The following is a 19897-nucleotide window of genomic DNA, read 5'->3' as shown; positions in this document are numbered from 1 at the left end:
AACCAAAAACAATGAACATGAAAACTTAAACGAACACTTGTTCGGTCCTTTAAATATGAGACGTGGGCAACTGAGCATGTTCCTTTAATAAATAATAAGACTTTTTTCTTTAGTGTACAAGAGAAGTCATCGTGAAGAAAAATAAAGCAACACGCTTTTAGTCTTTTACCTCCCTTTCAACTTTTAATTGAGAAGTTTCGGTTGGAGATTGACATAGATTCAAACTTGTTTCTTGTTTTACTGTTTTTTCCCACTTTTTGAATTTTGATCATTATGGCTGGAAATGGAAACGACTCACCGGCGATCGGCATCGATCTCGGAACAACTTACTCTTGTGTGGCCGTTTGGAAGCATAATCGGACCGAAATCATACCTAACGATCAAGGCAACCGTACCACACCTTCATGTGTTGCTTTTGCTAACAAGGAGCGTCTGATCGGTGATGGCTCCAATAATCAACAAGCAACCAACCCTGCTAACACCGTATTTGGTTAGTCTACTTGTTTCTTCTTTCTATTTTCTACTGAATTTGTTATGTTTTTAGCAATCATCTAAGAAAATATACATAAAACCTGCTGAACAAATTGTATGTACGTCAATCAAATTTGTAGTCTGATCTTAAGGAAATTGTACCTCAGTGAAGTTTCTTCGGTATTGCTCATGCTTAAGGTTTTTGGGTTTTAGAGTAAGGATTTAGCAATAGTTACTGTCACTTGCACTGCTAACAATGATTCTTATTATAAAGGTTCAAGTACTTATTATTGATGCTTATTTACATCTTCAAATGCTAATAGGTTGATTGGAAGGAGATTCAGTGATTCCAAAGTGCAGGAAGACATCAAGTTGTGGCCTTTTAAGGTCATACAAGGATCTGATGACACCCCAAAGATTGTCGTCACTTACAAAGGTGAAAAAAAAGAGTTTATGGCTGAAGAAATTTCTTCAATGATTCTGGGAAAGATGAAAGAAACTGCTGAGGCGTATCTTGGAAAGGTTGTTAAAGATGCCGTGATAACTGTCCCTGCTTACTTCAACGATTCACAACGTCAGGCTACCAAGGACGCCGGTACGATTGCTGGACTAAACGTCATTCGTATGATCAATGAGCCTACAGCGGCTGCAATCGCGTATGGTCTAGACAACAAATCTGACATCGTTGGCAAAATAAATGTGCTCATATTTGATCTTGGTGGTTGGAATTTTGATGTTTCGATAATGACAATTGAGGAAGGGGGTGTATTTGAGGTGAAAGCTGTTGCTGGTGACACTCATTTGGGAGGTGAGGATTTTGATAATCGCATGGTGGATCACTGTGTTTTGGAGTTCAAGAGTGTTAGGATTAAACGCACACACGAAACCGAACACGACACGAAAGCAATAAACGAACACGAGGATTTAACGTGGTTCGGTCTAAACTGACCTACGTCCACGGGTGGCAACTAGGTATATCTTTATTGAGTGACCAATATTACAAGTACATAATGTTGTTTTATATAGAGACTGAACTAGGGTTAGTAAATTATTATGCAAGAAATCTAAACCGGGCCGGGCTTGGCCCGACCGCCCACACCCGTCTCCTCTTTTGACTTCATATAATAAACCGGGCCAACAAGGCCTACGAACCCAACAATCTCCCACTCGGAGGCCTTGAGTACTCTCGTCTGTACTCCTGATTGTACTTCTGTAATCTGAACATTAAACTTCTTCTAGTTGCCACCGCCTTCTCATCAATTAACCTGAAGGCCCGTTGAAGCTCCCAGGAGCTCCAACACGTCAGTCACGGCTGAAACTGCCCCTGACCCATTCTCTGTCCCTACCGGCTCCCACTGTAACGAACTACCGGATCCTGAGATAACCTGAGAACAAACACTCTCCATATTCAGCAAGTAATTCATTGGAGAGACTTTTACAGCTGGAATACTGGTTTTCTTAATCCACTGTCGACCTGGAACTGTAACTGAAACACGACCTGTGCTCCCACTGTCACGATGTCCCCTAACTGATTTAACCTTCCTAGCTCGTTCATCCTGAATCTTCACTTTGGCTCTGGGTTTGTTACTTGCAAAACGAACCTTCTTCTGCCCACGAGATTCTGTGAACCGGATTTTGTCTTTCACCAAAACTGGATCCACTCCTTTCGATGACATGCCGACCATATACAATGAACCAATTTTCTTTCCACGAGCAACAACGAGATTCCCTTTGACTACTTTCCACTGCCCATTCCCAAACTTAACATCGTGCCCTTGGTCATCCAACTGCCCAACTGAAATCAAACGTTTCTTCAAACTTGGAATAACCCTCACGTCTTTCAAAGTCCAAGAAGTACCGGCTGAAGTTATCAAATCAACGTCTCCCATACCCGTAACCTCTAAAATATCATCATTCGCTAGTCGAACCTTTCCAAAATCCCCAAATTTAAGATTCTTCATCGTTTCACTACAGTGAGTGGCATGAAACGATGCACCAGAATCCATCACCCAAGCATCAACGCTACTCTCAACACTACAAACCAAAGCCTCATCACTACTGACCCCGTCATCTGTGTCGTCTTCTGTAACGTTCACCTCTTTCTTACCATTCGGACACTGATTCCTGAAGTGTCCTTTCTCTTTACAACCCCAACAAAGAGGAGATGGAATAAGGACTTGACTGGGAACCAACGAGCATTGGGGAGGTTGAGGTTTGCTTGTGAGAAAGCAAAAAGGATTCTGTCATGTGCTAATCAGTCATCAATTGAATTGGATAGCTTGCACGATGGGATTGATCTTTATATGAAATTTACTCAAGCCAAATTTATAGAGCTGAACATGGATTTGTTTAAATCGAGCATCAAGACCTTGGAGACTTGTTTAAGTGATGCTAAGATGAAGAAATCTTGTATAGATCATGTGATACTTGTTGGTGGCTCAACTAGGATTCCAAAGGTCCAACGTATGTTGCTGGAATATTTCAATGGTAGAGAGTTATGCAAAAGTGTGAACCCTGATGAAGCTGTTGCTTATGGTGCAGCTGTTTTGGCTTCTAAGTTAAGTGGTAACACTGAGAAGAGTGTTCAAGATGTCGGGTTACATGATGTCACTCCTTTATCACTTGGTGTAGGTGTAAAAGGACACAGATTCGGTGTTGTGATCCCAAGAAACACTCAAATACCTACAAGTAAGTCCCGAATATATGTTACAGCTTCGGATAACCAATCTGAAGTCGGGATCGTGGTTTATCAAGGTGAAAGATCCAAATGTACAGATAACCATTTGTTGGGTCAGTTCATAGTTTCTGGAATACCACCTGCTCCCAAAGGAGTCTCTAAAATAATGGTATACTTTGAAATAGATGCCAACGGTATCCTCACCGTCACTGTTGTGATTACATCCACCGGTAAGATTGAGAAGCTCACAATTAACGATGCCAACCGAAGACTGTCCAAAGAAGTGATAGAGAAGATGGTAAGTGATGCTGAGAAGTACAAACTTGAGGATCAAGAGTTCGAGAAGAAAGCAAGAGCATACAATAAATTAGAGGATTGCGTGTACACCATGAAGAATAAGATCAAAGAGTACAACATCAAGAAGAGGGAGCCCTCGGAGACCATGAAGGAAATGGAGAAAGCGATTGCTGAAACGAGCAAGTGGCTCGGCGACAACCATGATGCGCCTTTTGCTGAGCTTGACCTTAAGAAGATGCACCTCGAATTTGTTTGCAAGCCGCTGTTTAGGTATAAGAATAAGGTTGCTGAATATAATTAGAATCTAAGCTTGTGTTCATATCTTATTCCGCTTAATCTGTCATCTTTTATCATTATTATATATCAGTGGTTGCTAAATAATGGAATGTAAGTTGATACTTCTAAAGGTTAAATCTGGTAGATGCTTTGAGCTCTACTTTTGCCATGACTCCGTATGTATGGATGCTAATTAAATAGTTAATAATTTATAGTTAAAGATATTCATATTTTGTTGCTTTGTTGTGAAGAATGCACTTGATAAGCAATTACGTGACATACCAATTGATAGATGGTGTTTTATTATGTGGAAAGTATTGCAACAGAGTTCTGTGCATAAAACTGGACACTTGTATTGGATTTTATTTGCACTATGTGTTGACGATCACTATCCCTATAAAGTGTTCTTATTCTTAGTCCAATTTATTTTTTCTTTGGTTTCCTTGTTGAATTGTTATTTATCCTTGATTATTACTCATAAAGCAACCAATGTGTAAAATACATATCACATTGTACAACTAATTATGCTCACCGTATTTGATAATTGTAAGTACACAAATTGAATAGTATTTTTGTGAGGGCAAAATTTCTATCATTAACATATAATTACGGTATATAAGCATATACGGCCGGCATACAATATACCCAATTTATTTTAAGTATATAGATTTATTTTAAGTATGTATGATATATAATATTCTTGAAACCAACAGATATGTCTGATACCCGGCAAGTTTTTAGTCAGTGAAGAATAAGTTTTATAATGAGTATGGGGTTGAGTCGTTGAGATGGCCTAAACCTATTCAAAAGCCGACCCTCTACAACCCATAGCCACACGAGACACCACTTCACGTCCATTACCACTCCCGCAAGCCTAAATGGATTCATTGGTCATGCTTGAGTTGCCAAGATGGCAAAATATAAATTGATGTGGAGTTGTGGACAGCCACGTCATTTGAAATGCTTCCACGCAACGTGGGTACGTAGTGGCAAAATATAAATTAATGGTGTTAAGGTCTTCCACGTAACGTGGGTACGTAGTGAGCTAGTTACAAAACAAACTTTTTTAACTGATCGATGGGTTGCAATATAGTTTTCCTTTGCGTCCGGATCATTGTTGTGCTACAATTTGAATCCTCTCGATCAACACGATTAAAAAGTGTGACATGGTTCTATATTTATTAAAAAAATAATATATGAATTAAGAAAGTAACAAATTTTGAATCGAATAAATTAAGTCTAAAGTAAACCAGTAAACTTATAAGTATATAAGTAAAAAATGAAACGTTCATAGGAGCTAGCTCTTTTAACTTTTGTCTAACTAGTTGGTGTGACATTGATCATTGATGACGTGTTGTGTATTATAAATAAAAGTTCCGTATATTAATACCAATACCAATACCAATACCAATACCAATACCGGCTATATGCCTTTTCATTTTCATTGTCAAATAGAAGTCTAATGGAGGGAATAGGAAACGACACTCCGGCGATCGGCGTTGATCTCGGAACAACTTACTCTTGTGTGGCCGTTTGCAAGCATGATCGTATAGAGATCGTACCTAATGATCAAGGCAAAAGAACCACGCCATCTTATGTTCCTTTCGTCGATGCGGAGCGTCTAATCGGTGACGGTGCCAAGAATCAAGCTTCAATGAACCCTGCTAACACCATATTTGGTCAGTCTACGCTGCTGCTGACTATTTTATTTTGTATCTATAGTTAATATAATATTATAAGTAATGGTTCGGAAGATTCATTTTGATTGTCAAAAATGGAGTTTGATTTTTGGAACCATGGAAGCAAACAAACTAATGGTCTTCATCTTGTGTGAAGAAAATTATTTCAAAGCTAGGACAGTGGTGCCTGAAGAAATAACAACTAAAGAACAGAAACCACACCTAGTTAGCAGCACTTTGTGTTCATATTAATTATAACACAAAGTTTTTAAGTTTTGGTTATGTTTGGTGTTACGTACTCGGCTCTACGTACTTGATGTTTATTTGCATGCATAGTATTTGGTGTTTTATTTGCGTTAAAAACTTAATGTTGTTCTTAGGAGTTAAAATCATTACTGTTATAGTTTCTTTTTATGGATTTTCAGACGCTAAGAGGTTGATTGGAAGGAGATTCAGTGATTCCAAAGTGCAGCAAGACATCAAGTTGTGGCCTTTTAAGGTCATCCAAGGGGCTTCTGACACACCAAAAGTTGTGGTCACTTACAAAGGTCAAGAGAAGGAGTTTTTGGCTGAAGAAATATCCTCATTGATTCTGGGAAAGATGAAGGAAATTGCAGAGGTGTATCTTGGAAAGGTTGTTAAAAATGCTGTGATAACTGTCCCTGCTTATTTTAATGATTCACAGCGCCAAGCTACCAAGGATGCTGGTACTATTTCTGGATTAAACGTGATTCGTATGATCAATGAGCCTACAGCAGCTGCAATTGCCTATGGACTAGACAATAAGTCCAATATTGTTGGCAAGATAAATGTGCTTATCTTTGATCTGGGTGGTGGCACTTTTGATATTTGTATTTTAACTATTGACAAAGGGCGTGTTTTTGAGGTCAAAGCAGTTGCCGGTGACACTCATTTGGGAGGTGAGGATTTTGATAATCGTATGGTGGATCACTGTGTTTTGGAGTTCAAGAGGAAATGGAACAAAGACTTGAGTGGAAACCAACGAGCATTAGGGAGGTTGAGATTTGCTTGTGAGAAAGCAAAAAGGATTCTCTCATGTACTACTCACACATCAGTTGAATTGGATTGCTTGCATGAGGGGATTGATTTTTCTATGAAATTTACTCGAGCAAAATTTGAAGATCTCAACATGGGTTCGTTTAATAAGTGCATCGAGACTCTGGAGACATGCTTAAGTGATGCAAAGATGGAAAAATCTTGTGTAGACCAAGTGATTCTTGTTGGTTGCTCAACAAGGATACCAAAAGTCCAGCATATTCTGCAGGAATATTTTGATGGCAAAAAGTTATGCGAGAGTTTGAACCCTGATGAGGCTGTTGCATATGGTGCAGGTGTTTTGGCTTCCAGTTTGAGTGGATGCGGTGATAAGAGTGTTCAAGATGTGGTGCTACTTGATGTCACTCCTTTATCTCTTGGTATAGATCTAAAAGGAAATGTCTTTGATGTTGTGATCCAACGAAACACTCCAATACCTACAAGTAATGCCAAATCATACGTTACAACCGAAGATAACCAATCTGTCATCGGTATCAATGTGTATCAAGGTGAAAGATCTAGATCTACAGATAATCATTTGTTGGGCAAGTTCAGCATATCTGGAATACCACCTGCTCCTAAAGGAGTCTCTTCAGTTATGGTATGCTTTGAAATAGATGCCAACAGTATCCTCACAGTCAGCGCTTCCATTATATCCACAGGCAAGATAGAAAAACTCATAATCTCAAATGAAAATGGAAGACTCTCCAATGAAGAGATTGAGAAGATGGTAACAGATGCTGAGAAGTACAGAGCTGAAGACCAAGAGTTCAAGAAGAAAGCGGATGCCTGCAATGCATTAGAGGATTGCTTATACAAGGTGCAGAAGAAGATCAAAGACTACAATATCAAGAAGAGTGTGGATCCCGAGAACCTGAAGGAAATAGAGAAAGCCATTGCTAAAACGACCAAGTGGCTGAAGGAAAACCAAGCTGCACCTTTTTCTGAGCTTCACCTTATGAAGGTACATCTAAAATTTGTTTGCAAGCCACTGCTTTAGGTCTCAGATTATGGTTGTTGAACATTGGAATCTAAGCTTTTGTGTTGTCTTTTTGTCCCACCTAAATCTGTCATCAAAGTCAATGGTTGCTAAGCATTGGAATTAATCCAAGTAAGTTGGTGATACTCTGCTAGATTCTTTGACTTCCACTTTTGCTATGAATGTTTAATAGTTTACAGTTTGAAGTTAAAATCTTCAGTATCCTGTTTATATTTTGTGTGGGTGCTATTTTTTTTAATGCATACCATCTTGCATGAATTACTCTGAGCACAATGAAACCATTACATTTGTATTGTGTTAGGACAAACAGTAGAGAGTTAGTGACATTAAGTTAGTTTGTTGGTTAATAGTGGTACCTAACTAAGTGTTGGTTTGTATCGAACCATTAATAGAAATATAACTACATTTTCAAGTACTTTTTATTTTGTTGGTTACGTTTAGTTTTTTCAATTGTTTTTAGAATAAACAGCGCGTTCACTTAGACATCGGCTTGTTTTTGAAAAGAGTTTGCACCTAGGTGTGAGGCGCAGCCTCTTTCTTCAGGCTCACTTCAGACTCAGTGAGGCGCATCGTGTACAAAAAGTGCACCTGAGGCACACAAAACTAACAGGAAAGCGGCATGAGCACACTTTTTGCCTGAGGAGCAGAGGAGGGTTTCGTTACGTATCGTTTTCTTAGGTTGTACCAATAGGCTATTTATTTATAGCCAATGTTTTGGTAGGTACTGCATGCATCCTATAAGGATCGGCAATTAGGAGTGTTTTTTTTCCTTATATAACTAACCGCACATAAAAAAATTAAGTTTTTATTTTTTAGTGATAATGTATTCACATTGACTTTAAGCTAATCAAAATAAGTTTAAAAGACAAGAAGACGGTTCTAGATAATTGATCAAATGCCTTTTCAATGATAATAATATAAGTTTATGTGTATTTATTCCGTTGCTTTAACATATATCTATCTTTACTAAACTACTTTTATGCCACTGACAGGTACAACTCTTAAGTTTAGTTTATAACCGCAACTTAACTTACAATATCAACTAATTTTAACAAATGTTACATGATCCCTAGTTAAACGATAATATTGTTACATCTGAAATGAATTGTTATAATATCAAAAACTCTGAACATGTTACATGACCCAACTCAATTTAATGGAACCGAAACTCTAGGTTTGGTGTTTAGGTTTGAGAATAATCGATACTTAATTCGGTTCGGTTATGCTTGGCGCGCATACTTCATGTAGGTTTCATATTTCAGTTTCCTGGAAAGGTTTTGCCTGCATACATCCGTTATGATTTGGTTAGGGCCCGAAACTACCCAATGGGCCCAGGCACACCCTTTTAAACATGGTACATTTGATCTATTTAAGATTCTAACCCCCCCTTTTAAACATGGTTCATTTGACATTGTAGTTCAGTTTACTCAATATCTAAAATGGATATAGTCAACACGACCAACAAGAATTTAAATAACTACTATGAAATATATTAATATCCAAAATTCATGATGTTACATGTCTTATGTTCGTTTTTTATTTTATAATCCATAATAGCATTCATGATCGGGGAGGCGATTCTATAGAGATGTGACTCCTAACTATGTGACCTTGCTATTCTATTCGATGAGGACTGCAAACACATGTACAAAAATCGATTGATTGGTCATACTTTAAGAAAACGCCTGGTAAAGAAATAGAGGGTACGTGATCAACTACATCTAAAACATTCCAATTGAGTATGAACTTACGATGTTAATTCAAAGATTATGGATTGATTTTACATATCTGTCTTTCTTTGCGTTTCTATCATTCACGAGGGATTGTGTTTCAAACACTCCTAAACTTTTTATTGATCACATAATCCAAGTGTTGATTAAAAGGAAACTAATTAAATCTCTTGTACTATTTGGAAATTAAGAAAATATATATAAACATACTTAACAAGTATGTTAACATCAAGATGAAATGACGAAGTTACCGTTTGTGTCGGGATATTTTAATTCTTTTATAAAAAATAGATTTATTGACTAAGTAGTAAATAACAGATTGACTCAACAATATATATGACTGCTCGAGCTCATTTCTCAAATGGACTCAAATTTAGGCTTGAGTTCGCATCTAACTCGTTTATTAAATAAGTTTCATTTTAGCCTTAACTTTAATTAAGCTCAACTCGATTCTAGCTTGGATAGCTCACGAGCGGCTTAACTCGTCACCCTAATCCTTGTCGAGCTCATCGATATTGATTTGGTGGCCAAAGTTGTATGATTTGGCCAAATTCACATATTGCATTCAATAATGTTGCATGAGTTCTTCGTAGAAGTTATACTCGTTAATACTGAATTTATCGAAAAATAGAAATGAACTCTTAACTAACAAAGAAGAAATCAAGAAGAAACGAAACTAAAGCTACACTAGAACCGGAAGGATTCCCATCACAAATTGGTATCATATATACCTTTCAACTGTATCAAAACACCAACTTCCATCAGATGGAAATTGATCATCCTTACCAAGTTACCATAGGTTGTGGTGCTTTGCTGCTCAGGAGGTGTTGACCTACTATCTAGTGATTCTCAACAGTCTCGATCGTAATAAGATTTTAACATCCACTTTTCACATCAAAGCAACAAAATATGAAAGGTCTATAATTCAAATTATAATATTCATCAACCACTTATATCTATCTATGACAGATTAAGTGAAACAAAAACGCCAAGCACAAGTTTAGATCCTAATATTCAACAACCATAATCTTAAGACCTAAAAAAGAAGCTTGCAAACAAACTCTAGGTGTACCTTCTTAGAGTGAAGCTCGGCAAAAGGTGCAGCTTGGTTATCCTTGAGCCACTTGTTCGTTTTGTCAATGGCTTTTTTCATTACCTGCAAGATCTCATGGTGCACACTCTCCTTGACACTACGCTCTTCTATCTTATTCTTCATCTTGTATATGCAATCCTCTAATGCATTGTGGGCTTCTGCTTTCTTCTTGAATTCTTGATCCTCAAATTTGTACTTCTCAGCATCATGTACCATCTTCTCTATCTTTTCTTTGGATAGTCTTCCGATCGCATTGGTGATTGTAAGTTTCTTCATCTTACCAGTGGATATTACTGAGGCGGTGACTGTGAGGATACCGTTGGCATCTATTTCAATGCCTATCATAACCGTAGAGACGCATTTGGGAGCAGGCGGTATTCCGGAGATGCTGAATTTTCCCAAAAAATGATTATCTTTGGATCTGGATCTTTCACCTTGATACACAGGAATGGCCAAAGTAGTCTGGTTATCTTTGATTGTAGAGTATACTTTGGCCTTACTTGTAGGTATTGGAGTGTTTCTTGGGATCACAACATTGAATATGTCTCCGTGTGCCTCTATACCAAGTGATAAAGGAGTGACATCACGTAGAACCACATCTTGAACACTCTTCTCAGTGTTACCACTTAACTTAGAAGCCAAAACAGCTGCACCATAAGCAACCGCTTCATCAGGGTTCACACTCTTGCATAACTCTCTGCCATTGAAATATTCCAGCAGCATATGTTGGACCTTTGGAATCCTAGTCGAGCCACCAACAAGAATCACTTGATCTATACATGATTTCTTCATCTTAGCATCACTTAAACAAGTCTCCAAAGTCTTGATGCTCATTTCAAATAAATCCATGTTCAGCCCTTCAAATTTGGCTCGAGTAAATTTCATAGAAAAATCAATCCCCTCGTGCAAGCTATCCAATTCAATTAATGTATGAGTAGCACATGACAGAATCCTTTTTGCTTTCTCACAAGCAAACCTCAACCTCCCCAATGCTCGTTGGTTCCCGGTCAAGTCCTTCTTCCATCTCCTCTTGAACTCCAAGACACAGTGATCCACCATACGGTTATCAAAATCCTCACCTCCCAAATGAGTGTCACCAGCAACAGCTTTCACCTCAAAAATACCACCTTCCTCAATAGTCATTAGACTAACATCAAACGTGCCACCACCCAGATCAAAGACAAGCACGTTTATCTTGCCAACGATATCAGACTTGTTGTCTAGACCGTACGCGATTGCAGCAGCTGTGGGCTCATTGATCATACGAATGACGTTTAACCCAGCAATAGTACCAGCCTCCTTGGTAGCCTGACGTTGTGAATCGTTAAAATAAGCGGGAACAGTTATAACAGCATCTTTAACATCATTTCCAAGATACGCCTCTGCAGATTCCTTCATCTTTCCCAGAATCATTGAAGAAATTTCTTGAGCCAGAAACTCCATCTTTTGGCCTTTGTAAGTGACCACAATCTTAGGCGTGTCGGAATTCCCTTTGATGACCTTAAAAGGCCACAACTTGATGTCTTCCTGCACTTTGGAGTCACTGAATCTCCTTCCAATTAGCCTTTTAGCATCTGCAAATCAAAAGTTAATTAACAGTACCAAACTATATAAGCATCAAATACTATGCAGCAGAGATAAACATCAAGTAGATAACATAATTAAATCATGAACCCTTGTGTTTTAAAACCATTGCTATCCAAGTCAAGGTGCACGTGATGTCAAACCCTAGAACCCTAAACATTAGAGATTGCAATTGCCTTGCTTCATATAATAACAAAATAACTTTATATATATATATATATTGATGATTGCTAAAAACAAAAGAAGCAGAAACGAAGAGTACGTAGACTGACCAAATATGGTGTTAGCAGGGTTCATTGCTTGTTGATTATTGGCGCCATCACCGATCAGACGCTCCTTGTCAGCAAAAGCAACACATGAAGGTGTGGTTCGGTTGCCTTGATCATTCGGTATGATCTCGATCCGATTATGCTTCCAAACGGCGACACAAGAGTAGGTTGTTCCGAGACCGATACCAATCGCCGGGGAGTCGTTTCCTTTCCCGGCCATAATGATCAAAATTCAAAAGTGGGAAAAAACGTACAGTAAAACAAAAAGGGTACGTAAGAATAAGAATGAATGAATAGATGAATAACAAGAAACAAGTTTGAATTTATAGATGAAATTGCAGCTGTAATCAAACTCTTCAATCCATTCTGGATTTTATGTTTATCTTTTGATTTTATTTTATCTCTTGGATTTGAATTACAAACTGTATGCAACAAAATAATCCGGGTTTAACTCGATCGTTTGTTTTGGTTCCCACTTTTATATATGAGATTTATGTCAATCTCCAACTGAAACGAAAGTCAACTTCGATTCCTTAATCTCAAACTCAAACAACTAGGATTTAACTATACATATATAAGGTTGTTTTGTTCCTTTTTATTTTATTTTATTTTACTTATTTACTTGATTTATTTATTAGAATTTTAATTAATTTGTTTTTATACGCGGCTTATATTTTTAAATTTATCTTTTTATGATTTGCAAAGTAATTATCGAACGGTAGCGCGAGTCATTGCACGCTAGCTACTCATATATGTGTGTGTTATCTTTTATTTTTGAGCTGCGAAGGATATACAATCAAAGGGTATAATCAATCAACGGGTTATAATAATTAAAGTGATTCAATAGAACTTGGTAATTCTAATGTTTACAATGATTTTGATATAAATACAAATCGAAGGGGTGTGTATGAGACCGTTGCAAGTCATTAACATGACTGGCGCCAAGTGATAAATGTTTAATGCAATAGCCGCCAACTAAAAACCTAATCCTATATACTATTAATATAACATGTTTCAAATAACGAAAAATGTTACCTGCGTGTTGCGACGATGTTATTTGCATTTGGTTACAAGCATCATTTTTATTTGGTGATACTTAAATGTTACATTTAAATCAAGTAATGTATGCAGTAATATTATGTATTACATCGGATTATGTTTGAATGAATGTGACATAAGCTTTGATAGAATATTTTTATGAGTTGTTCTGAAGTTTCATTTTCGTAGAATAAAAGAGTTGTGTTGAACTTGTGAGGGCAAAAATTTTATTTTTTTTATAATGCATGCTATCTTGCAGGAATTACTTTGAGCACGTCGAAACCATGGCATTTGTATTGTGTTAGAACAAAAGGTAGAGAGTTAGTGACATTAAGTTAGTTTGTTGGTTAGTAGTGGTACCTAACTAATTAAGTGATGATTTTTATTGAACCATTATTAGAAATACAAATACATTTTCAAGTACTTTTTAGTTTGTTAGTTACATTTAGTTTTCAGTTTTTTCAGAAAAACATGGCTTTCACTTAGACATCAGCTTGTTTTTGAAAAGAGCGTGCACCTAGGTGTGAGGCACATGCTCTTGCTTCAGACTCACTTCCGTCTCAACGAGGCTCATTGTGTACAAAAGCGTACTTCAGGCGCAAAAATGTCACAGGAAAGCGGCATGAGCACACCTTTTACTCACAGAGGGTTTTATTACGTATAGTTTTTTTAGTTTGTACCGTTGAATAGGTGATATTTATTTATTAGGTCATATATAAAATTTATTTATAGCTAATGTTGTGGTGTGTGATGCAAAGTTGCAAACATACTTTAAAGGGTTTATAATTCTGTGTACAGAGTAGGGTAAAATAACCGTTTATAAAAGACAAGAAAATGGTTTTAGATAACTGATCAAATGCCTTTTAGTGATGATAATCATGCGTCTAATTTTAGGTGTTTTTATTAATCTTATGTTACTGATAAGTACATCTCTTGATTTTAGTTTATAACCCAACTTAACTTACAATTTCAACTATTTTTAACAAACATACGCGATTCCTTGTTAAACGTCAATGTTGTCACATCTGAAACGAAATGGACTTTATCAGAAAAACTGAAAAGATTGTACATGTTACATGACCCAACTCAACATACTGAAATAAAAAAACCTAAACTCTTGGTTTGGCGTTTCGGTTTGAGAATAGCCGGTACTTCAGTTCGGTTATGCTTGGCATACTTCATGTAGGTTTCATATTTCAGTTTCTTGGAAAGGTTTTGTCTGCATACACCCGATATGATTTGGTTAGGGCCCGAAACCGACCCAATGGACCCAGGCACACCCTTTTAAACATGGTCCATTTGATCTATCCAAGATTTTAACCTAAAACATGGCCCCTTTTAAACATGGTCCATTCGACATTTTAGTTCAGTTTACTCTATATCTAAAATGGATATATGTCAACGCGACCAACAAGAATTTAATAACTACTATGAAATATAAAATTCATGATGTTACATGTCTTGTTTTAATTTTTAAATTTTATAATCCATATAAACTCTGCGTTTGCACGAATTCAGACAAGTAGCATTCATGGTCAGGAAGGCGATCTATAAACACTTCTATAGAGACGTGAATCCTAACTATGCGACCTTGCTATTCTATCTTATGAGTGCTGCAAACACATGTACAAATATTGATTGATTGGTCATGCTTTAAGAAAGCGCCCGATATAGAAATAGAGGGTATGTGATCAACTACATCTAAATCACTCCAATTGAGTATGAACTTACAATGTTGATTCAAAGAAATGCGTTCATTATTGATTTACGAATTGATTTTACATATCTGTCTTTCTTTGCGTTTCTATCATTCACGAGGGATTGTTTTAAACACTCCTAAACTTTTTATTGATCAAATAATCCAAAAGAGTTGACTAATAGGAAACTAATTAAATCTCTTGTACTATCCGAAATTAAGAAAATATATATAAACTTACCTAACAAGTATAACAACATCAAGATGAAATGACTCAGTTACCGTTTGTGTCGGGATATTTTAATTCTTTTATAAAAATAGATTTATTGACTAAGAAGTAAATAACAGATTGACTCAACAATATATATGACTGCTCGAGCTCATTTGTTAAATGGACTCAAATTTAAACTTGAGTTCGCATCTAACTCGTTTATTAAATAAGTTCCAGTTTAGCCTTAAGTTTAATTAAGCTCAACTCGATTCTAGCTTGGATAGCTCACGAGTGGCTTAACTCGTCACCCTAATCCTTGTTGAGCTCATCAATATTGATTTAATGGCCAAAGTTGTATGATTTGACCAGATTCACGTATTTCTAATTTTGAATTGGTACAGCCTATGCATTCAATAATGTTGCATGAGTTCTTCTTGGAAGTTATACTCGTTAGTGCTGAATTTATCTAAAAATAGAAACGAACTCTTAACTAACAAAGCAAGAAATCAAAAAGAAACGAAATTAAAGCTACACTAGAACTGGAAGGATTCCCATCACAGATTGGTATCATATATACTTTTCAACTGCATCAAAAATCCAACTTCCATCAGATGGAAATGGTCTGATCATCCTTACCAAGTTACCATAAGTTGCGTGCTTTGCTGCCCAGGAGGTGTTAACCTACAATCTACTGATTCTTAAAAGTCTCGTAATAAGATTTTAACATCCAATTTTCACATCAAAACAACAAAATACGAAAGGTCTAAACTTCAAATTATAATATTCATCAACCACTTATATCTATCTATGATAGATTAAGTGAAACAAAAACGTCAAGCACAAGATTATGACCTAAAAAAGAGGTTTGCAAACAAACTCTAGGTGTACCTTCTTAGAGTGAAGCTCAGCAAAAGATGCAGCCTGGTTGTCCTCAGGCCACTTGGTAGTTTCATCAATGGCTTTCTTCATTACCTGCAAAATCTCATGGTGCATACTCTTCTTGACACTTCGCTCTTCGAGCTTGTTATTCATGTTGTATACCCAATCCTCTAATGCGTTATGTGCTTCCGCTTTCTTCTTGAATTCTTGGTCCTCAAGTTTGTACTTCTCAGCATCATGTACCATCTTTTCAATCTCTTCTTTGGAGAGTCTTCCCATTGCATTGGTGATTGTGAGTTTCTCAATCTTACCGGTGGATATTATTGAGGCGGTGACTGTGAGGATATCGTTGGCATCTATTTCAAAGTATATCATTATTTTAGAGACTCCTTTGGGAGCAGGTGGTATTCCAGAAACTGTGAACTTGCCCAACAAATGGTTTTCTATACATTTGGATCTTTCACCTTGATAAACCACGATCTCGGCTTCAGATTGGTTATCCGAAGCTGTAACATATATTTGGGACTTACTTGTAGGTATTTGAGTGTTTCTTGGGATCACAACACTGAATATGTGTCCTTTTACATCTACACCAAGAGATAAAGGAGTGACATCATGTAACACGACATCTTGAACGCTCTTCTCAGTGTTACCACTTAACTTGGAAGCCATAACGGCTGCACCATAAGCAACCGCCTCATCAGGGTTCACACTCTTGCATAACTCTTTACCATCAAAATATTCCTGCAGCATAAGTTGGACCTTTGGAATCCTAGTTGAGCCACCAACAAGAATCACTTGGTCTACACATGATTTTGCCATCTTAGCATCATTTAAACATGTCTCCAAAGTCTTAATGCACTTTTTAAACAAATCCATATTCAGCTCTTCAAATTTAGCTCGAGTAAATTTCATAGAAAAATCAATCCCCTCGTACAAGCCATCCAATTCAATTGACGTCTGATTAGAACATGAAAGAATCCTTTTTGCTTTCTCACAAGCAAACCTCAACCTCCCCAATGCTCGTTGGCTCCCGGTCAAGTCCTTGTTCCATCTCCTTTTGAACTCCAAGACACAGTGATCCACCATTCGGCTATCAAAATCCTCACCTCCCAAATGAGTGTCACCAGCAACCAGTGGCGGACCCAGGATTTTTTGTCAACGGGATCCCAACTTTTTCGGTTTACAAAATTTTCAGGTCGGTCGTTATTCGGGTCGGGTCGAGACGAGTAACATAATAAAACACGGAAATATGGTGTCATAGGAAACGAGTAAGTAGAAAGAATCTACAATAGAAACTAGATAGAACATACATTTTTAATTCATTTTTATTCATACTCGAAAAACATAAACGTAAGCTATATATATATATATATATATGTGTGTGTGTGTGTGTGTGGTCTTACATAAATAACCAAGACATGAAAAACTAACTCTTACACAAATAAATGATTAATTTAATATACATACATAAGATAAATAATAAAAGAATATGTAAAACCCATGTTATTATATATGTTGGATGGTGATAATGACTATATGAGAGAAGCTAAAAAAAACACAAATACCCTAACTAAATAACTAATATTGACTAGGATATAAAAAAACAACAAAAACTGAGTATGGAGAGGCTTGAACCTGCAACCTCTCAAAGAAAAAACAAGGGAATTTCCACTAGACCAGTTTAGCCTTAATAGTATGGGTTCCAAGTATTAATTTTTATGGGGTCCTTACAAAATTTAGTATACCGTCTCTAAGTATTTTTTAGAAAACATTGGTGTCCCGGGACCCCGATGGGACCTATGTAGGTCCGCCCGTGCCAGCAACAGCTTTCACCTCAAAAATACCACCTTCCTCAATAGTCATTAGACTAACATCAAACGTGCCACCACCCAGATCAAAGACAAGCGCGTTTATCTTTCCAACGATATGAGACTTGTTGTCTAGACCATAAGCGATTGCAGCTGCTGTAGGCTCATTGATCATCCGAATGACATTTAATCCAGCAATAGTACCAGCATCCTTGGTAGTCTGACGTTGGGAATCGTTGAAGTAAGCAGGGACAGTTATCACGGCATCCTTCGCTTCCTTTCCAAGAAAGGCCTCAGCAATTTCTTTCATCTTTCCAAGAATCATTGAAGAAACTTGTTCAGCCAAAAACTCTTTTTTTTCACCTTTGTAAGTGACCACAACCTTCGGCGTGTCAGAGTCCCCTTTGATGACCTTAAAAGGCCACAACTTGATGTCTTCCTGCACTTGGGAGTCACTGAATCTCCTTCCAATCAGCCTCTTAGCATCTACAAATCAAAGGTTAATTATCAATACTAAACTATATAAGCATCAAATACTATGCAGCAGAGATAAACGTCAAGTAGATAACATAATTAAATCTTGAACCCGTGTGTCAAGGTGTGGTGTCAAACCCTATAATCCTAAACATTAGAAATTGCAATTGCCTTGCTTCAGATAGTATATATATAATAACAAAGTAACTTTGTATATACATATATTTTTTGATGATTGCTAAAAACAAAAGAACCAGCATTCGGTTGAAACTGGAAACTAGAAAAATGAAAAGACTTGTATATTGTTAGATGATCGCTAAATTAAAAAAAAAAAAAAAAAAAAAAAAAAAAAAAAAAAAAACAGAAACGAAGAGTACGTAGACTGACCAAATATGGTGTTAGCAGGGTTCATTGCTTGTTGATTGTTGGCGCCATCACCGATCAGACGCTCCTTGTCAGCAAAAGCAACACATGAAGGTGTGGTTCGGTTTCCTTGATCATTCGGTATGATCTCGATCCGATTATGCTTCCAAACGGCGACACAAGAGTAGGTTGTTCCGAGACCGATACCAATCGCCGGGGAGTCGTTTCCTTTTCCGGCCATAATGATCAAAATTCAAAAGTGGGAAAAAACAGTAAAACAAAAGGGTACGTAAGAATAAGAATGAATAGATGAATAACAAGAAACAAGTTTGAATTTATAGATGAAATTGCAGCTGTAATCAAACTCTTCAATCCATTTTGGATTTTGTGTTTATCTTTCAATTTTATTTTATCTCTTGGGTTTGAATTACAAACTGTATACAACAAAATAATCCCGGGTTTAACTCGTTTGTTTTGGTTCCTACTTTTATGTCAATCTCCAACCGAAACGAAAGTCAACTTGGATTCCTTAATCTCAAACTCAAACAACTAGCTAGGATTTGACTATACATATAAGGTTGTTTTGTTCCTTTTTATTTTCTTTCTTATTTTTCTTATTTACTTAATTTTTTATTAGAATGTTAATTAATTTGCTTTTATACGCCGCTTATTTTTTTAAAACATATCTTTTTATGATTTGCAAAGTGTTTATTGAACGGTTAGTCATATATGTGTGTTCTCTCTTACTGATCAAGGTCTTTGTGGCTTTTCAAAGTGATATGGTATTTACATATAGTAACAGAATGCATAAAAATCTTCATAACCAAATTATCAACACCCAATATTCCAAAGAACGCTAGCTTATCAGTACAGGTTTATCTATGCTTCTAATGATTGCAAGTATAAAATCATAGCTATCATGTTAATCCGTCATATTAACTAATGCATATACTTATCATTTGAAGTTTTAGATGAAACAAATTGAACGAACATATAGTAACTAGTTTTATACCCGTCCGGTGGACGGGCACTTTAGATTATAATATGAAAAAAAAAAGTATATAAAATGAACATAAAATCTGTAAGGCCCCGTTACCGGTAGCCCTACTTTCGTGTTGGATTTACTCATAAACGCAGTTCTAAATATCAGAGTTAATTAAAACATTCGCGGAATATAAAAGCTTTCATAAAACATTTCATAAAAACACATCTTGTCTTAAAACATCATTTTGTCTTTTAAAATAAACAAACATTAGACTTAAACGTCTTAAGTCTTCCGATGCCAGCCTCTTA

At 36.6% G+C, this 19897-nt stretch overlaps 4 protein-coding genes across 4 annotated transcripts; 2 read left to right on the top strand and 2 right to left on the bottom strand.

Moving 5' to 3' along the window:
* Positions 1-273: 273 nt before the first annotated feature.
* Positions 274-4134, top strand: LOC143572879 (heat shock cognate 70 kDa protein-like). Its single transcript, XM_077057919.1, has 3 exons — positions 274-490; positions 785-1332; positions 2631-4134. The coding sequence occupies exons 1-3, from the start codon at positions 274-276 to the stop codon at positions 3744-3746; spliced, it is 1881 nt and encodes a 626-aa protein (XP_076914034.1). The 3' UTR covers positions 3747-4134.
* A 1049-nt stretch (positions 4135-5183) lies between these two features.
* On the top strand, positions 5184-7952 carry LOC143572877 (heat shock cognate 70 kDa protein-like). Its single transcript, XM_077057918.1, has 2 exons — positions 5184-5400; positions 5826-7952. The coding sequence occupies exons 1-2, from the start codon at positions 5184-5186 to the stop codon at positions 7454-7456; spliced, it is 1848 nt and encodes a 615-aa protein (XP_076914033.1). The 3' UTR covers positions 7457-7952.
* Positions 7953-10222: 2270 nt separating this feature from the next.
* Positions 10223-12352, bottom strand: LOC143572901 (heat shock cognate 70 kDa protein-like). Its single transcript, XM_077057932.1, has 2 exons — positions 12136-12352; positions 10223-11853 (listed from the first exon to the last, which is right to left on the bottom strand). Exons 1-2 carry the CDS (start codon positions 12350-12352, stop codon positions 10223-10225), a joined length of 1848 nt encoding a protein of 615 aa, XP_076914047.1.
* Positions 12353-15864: 3512 nt separating this feature from the next.
* LOC143572900 (heat shock cognate 70 kDa protein-like) lies at positions 15865-19073 on the bottom strand. Its single transcript, XM_077057931.1, has 4 exons — positions 18629-19073; positions 17785-18253; positions 15966-17091; positions 15865-15882 (listed from the first exon to the last, which is right to left on the bottom strand). The coding sequence occupies exons 1-4, from the start codon at positions 18843-18845 to the stop codon at positions 15865-15867; spliced, it is 1830 nt and encodes a 609-aa protein (XP_076914046.1). The 5' UTR covers positions 18846-19073.
* Positions 19074-19897: the final 824 nt, after the last annotated feature.

Source organism: Bidens hawaiensis, unplaced genomic scaffold (genome assembly GCF_021521415.1).
Source record: "Bidens hawaiensis isolate Kalapana, Puna unplaced genomic scaffold, B.hawaiensis_p1.1 tig00026143_1, whole genome shotgun sequence".
Classification (NCBI taxonomy): domain Eukaryota; kingdom Viridiplantae; phylum Streptophyta; class Magnoliopsida; order Asterales; family Asteraceae; genus Bidens; species Bidens hawaiensis.
The sequence above is the reverse complement of the archived record's forward strand: the minus strand, read 5'-3'. Positions and strand labels throughout refer to the sequence as shown.